Here is a 4183-nt window from a genome sequence, read left to right as displayed (position 1 = left end):
TATAATCACACTACAAGCAATGTGTGGGATGACTCAATTTATGTATATACTTATAATTTTGTATATATTTAATGTGTAAAACAGTATCAAAGATTATAATTATCATGTTTGAAAGACTGTGGATGAGTGGGGCTGAAAAAAAAATATTTGAAGAAAGTATTTTTGTTTGTGCCAAAGGTCCATACGCTATTTATATGACTTACTTTAGCTTTTTTGCTCTTGAGACCTTTCGGTACTAAATAATATGGGAGGTGGGAACAGAAGAGGCGAGGAGACGGTCTGTTGAGAAAGTCTATTTTGCGTAAATTGTATTCAAAGAAGGGGATTCTATCAAGCGTTGACAAGTCTTCAGTTCTGTTACGATGTCCCTCAAAATAAATCAAGCTTAATATCTGCTGAGTCCAGATGGTACCTGTAAAAAGAAATAATTTCATTTCCAACCCTGAATTAATGTTTTATTAACAATGTTAATAATTATGCCATCTATCTCAAAACTATTTGGAGCTTTTTCTTTCTTTTTAACCACCCCAAATATGCCAAGGAAATATGCCCAACTTTTTTTTTCTATGTGTTTTACATTAAAATTAGTAAAGATAAAATTAGGTGTTCTAAGTTCCCTTTTTACTCAAAAAGAGTTGTGATAGTGTTTTAGATTAACCCTTCAGCTCTTTTGTTCCCTGTGATTCATGTATGTTCTGTTCATGTGATTTTCTGCGGCTGTCTCTGTTTCTCCTTCCTTAGTCTTTCTTAAAGCTTTACCTTTTGGAAATATAGACAGTTTAAGAGCTCAAGACCCCTTTCAACTTTTCTTTTTAACATTTTATAGGTCTCCCAATACAGTACTAAATGAAAGTACTGATGGGCATTCTTGTCTCATACTTGATTTTAAATGTTTCCCTATTGCATTTGTGGTCTATGGTAGTTTTTGTTAGAGTCTATTCATCAGGTTAAAGAAGTTGATTTTCTCTCTAGTTTGCTAATAGTCTCCCTTAGGAATGTATGCTGAATTCTATTAAATGCTTGTTCTGCACCTGTTGAGCTGAAAATTCAGGCTTTCTTCTATGCTCTAGTAATGTGGGTGAACTGTATTCATATATGTTTAAACCAATCTTGAAATAAAGCCACCTGGTCACAGTGGTATTATTTTTTACATTGCTAGATTTGTTTTGCTTATATTTATTTGGTTTAGGATTTTTGCACCTATGTTCATGGATATATAATCAATGTTCTAAAATAATGTGAGGTGTCAATAATCTTGCAATCAATCATTGCTCCTCAATTGAGTAGATTTAATAGACACAGTAGATTTGATAAAATTTATGGTAAATCCTGGAGAGCACTAATCTACCCTCTAAGAAGAGTAAGAACCCAGCAGATTGGACGAAAGACTGGTGTGTGGTATGCCAAATACTTAGGCTGGATTAAGGGTAAAGGAAAAATTCTTATGAGCTGCTTAACCTAAACCTAAGCAAACTGAAGCACCACTAACATCTAAGGGAGGAAAATAAAAAACACCTGATATCAAATGTGCTGACACATTTTGCAGAGTAGAAAAATCCAGGGAAAAGGCATTGTATTACTAATTTGGGGAAAGTAAACAGGGTCCTGAATTTGAAAGTCAATGGTAAAAGGGAGGGACTGAAGCACTTTCATGAAAATCAGGAATGACTTTTTGGTGTTGACTTTGAATCCAATGTATCTCTGAGCAATATTAACCACTTTGTACAACATTGATTCAAGAACACCAATCACCCTGTGTTCTAAAAAGCACATATAAAAAATAAGCTTTTAAGGGGAATGTAAGATTTGAGGACAATTTACTTTAGTTCAAAATTATTTCATTATTATAGGGAAATAAAAGCAATTAGAGTAATTGAAAAGCATATTAGGAATTAGTTCTGACTGAGAGATGCTGCTAACCAAAATCCTGCTGGTTTTTTAAATATATTTTCTTCCATTCTCAGAGAAGGCCAACAGGTCAGCATTGACCTAATATCTGCTTTGGCTCAATATTTGGTTTCTTCCGAGGTGCCTTAAAAAACAACAATATATGCGTTTTAATGACCTTTTATAGTAAAACTTTGAGATTTATTTAACTTTATTAAAAATCCTAATGGTGCTCTAAATGTAGGCTGGGCTACTGTTAAAAAAAAAATGGCAGATTAGGTAGTAGGCTATATGGTACTTTATTCCAAGCAAAATGTGGAGCCCAGCTGGAAACTATGTCTTAATTTAATGTCAGGCTCAAAAAATGTTGGTTGTAGGAAAGATAAACTTAAAAAAGTTAATCTTTTTTTTAAAAAACAAAAAAAAAATCCAAGTACTTTTATTGTTTAAAGTATTACATGTCTCCTTTTTCCCTGATTAACACCCCCCCTCCCCAGGCACTCCCACCTCTGAGGGCAAGCCCCCACTGCCCCAGTGTCTGTGTCCATTGGTCATGCTAATATGCATACATACAAGTCCTTTGGTTGATCTCTAACCCCTCCTCCCCTGCCTTCTCCCTAAGGTTAGTTCATCTGTGATCAGACAATTATTGTAAAGTAATCCTATATAATAAAAGGCCAATATGCAAATCAACTGAACAGTGGAACGACCAGTCGCTATGATGCGCACTGACTACCAGGGGTCAGACGCTTAATGCAGGAGCTGCCCCCTAGTGGTCAGTGCGCTCCCATAGGGGGAAGCTCTTGTCAGCAAGAAGCCGGGCTCATGGCTGGTGAGTGCAGCAATGGGAGCAGCAGCCTCTCCCGCCTGCAGTGGGTAATGAGTGAGGGGTCCCGGACTGTGAGAGCCCCGGACTGTGAGAGGGATGTCTGACTGCCAGCTCAGGCCTGATCCAGCAGGCAGACTACCCCTGAGGGGTCCTGGACTGGGAGAGGGAGCAGGTCGGGCTGAGGGCCCTCCCCTCCCACCAGTGCACAAATCCGTGTACTGGGCCTCTGGTGCATATATAAAAATTTACTCTTAACAGCAATCAAACATTACTAGAGGTTTTATCACTATTTTAAAGAGGAGGAAACTAAGATACTAAAAGGTTAAACAGCCTTTCCTAAAACCCCATGAGGGAGGTATTATCATGATTCCAAACATAGAACCAAGGAAAATAAGGTAAAGGAGGTGCAAGGTTGCCCAGCTGGCAGACCTGGCAGGATTTGATGCCAGACTATTTGGCCACAGAGCCCATGCCTTCAATCACTTTACTAATACAGTTTCTTAGTATTTCATATTTTTATTATTATAGAAATAGGAAATTCTCTAATAAATGTACTTTTTTTTTTCTGGAACAAAAATAATCTGTTGTCCCTGAAAGAACCTTCTGAGGCTTTGGGATCTGTCTGCCATTTCAAATAAATTGTGGAATATGCTCTGTGTGTAACACCAACTGCTTTTACTTTGGAGATGTCACCCTGATATAGTTGCAAGATATTATATGTTTTTTATGACATTTTCCAATTGAATTTTTATCCGAAATCCTAAATAAATCTAAATAAGAAAGTCAAAATATAAATAGTCTGCACACAGTCTAAAGACATATCTGTTCAAAAATTGGACCAGATAGGCATTTCTCTATTAGCTTCACCTGCAATATATATATTGATTTCAAAGAGGGAGAGGGAAAAAGAGAGATAGAAACATCAATGATGAGAGAGAATCATCGATCACCTGCCTTCTGCATGCCCCCTTCTGGGAATTGAGCCTGCTACCCAGGCATGTACCCTGACCAGGAATCAAACTGTAACCCCTGGTTCATAGGTTGATGGTCAACCACTGAGCCACACCAACTGGGCGAGAAATCTATTCTTGAATGTTAAATAGATGAGGAAATCCCAGAAGTTCTAATAACACTAGGTTTAGAACCAACACATATGTTAGTTGTGTACTTTTAAAAATTTTTTAGCCCTAACTGGTTTGGCTCAATGGATAGAGCATCGGCCTGCGGACTGAAGGGTACCAAGTTCGATTCCGGTCAAGGGCATGTGCCTTAGTTGCGGGCACATCCCCAGTAGGAGATGTGCGGGAGGCAGCTGATCGATGTTTCTAACTCTCTATCCCTCTCCCTTCCTGTCTGTAAAAAATCAATAAAATATATTTTTAAAAATTTCTGTGCACACCTAGAAAACAAATTTGTTAAAGTTGCATATGTGGCTTTGTCTAAAGTGCATGTCAAAAAACATTAATT

General features: G+C 37.6%; 1 protein-coding gene across 1 annotated transcript in view; it reads right to left on the bottom strand.

Moving 5' to 3' along the window:
- The window catches only part of LOC102251126 (amine sulfotransferase), a 6242-nt gene extending 5793 nt beyond the window's left edge, over positions 1 to 449 (bottom strand). The window contains exon 1 of the mRNA XM_005886625.2: positions 204 to 449. Coding sequence (XP_005886687.1) covers positions 204 to 434 — 231 coding nt within the window. The 5' untranslated portion in view covers positions 435 to 449. The remainder of the gene's footprint in view (positions 1 to 203) is intronic.
- Positions 450 to 4183: the final 3734 nt, after the last annotated feature.

Source organism: Myotis brandtii, unplaced genomic scaffold (genome assembly GCF_000412655.1).
Source record: "Myotis brandtii unplaced genomic scaffold, ASM41265v1 scaffold9989, whole genome shotgun sequence".
In the NCBI taxonomy this organism is placed as follows: domain Eukaryota; kingdom Metazoa; phylum Chordata; class Mammalia; order Chiroptera; family Vespertilionidae; genus Myotis; species Myotis brandtii.
The sequence above is the reverse complement of the archived record's forward strand: the minus strand, read 5'-3'. Positions and strand labels throughout refer to the sequence as shown.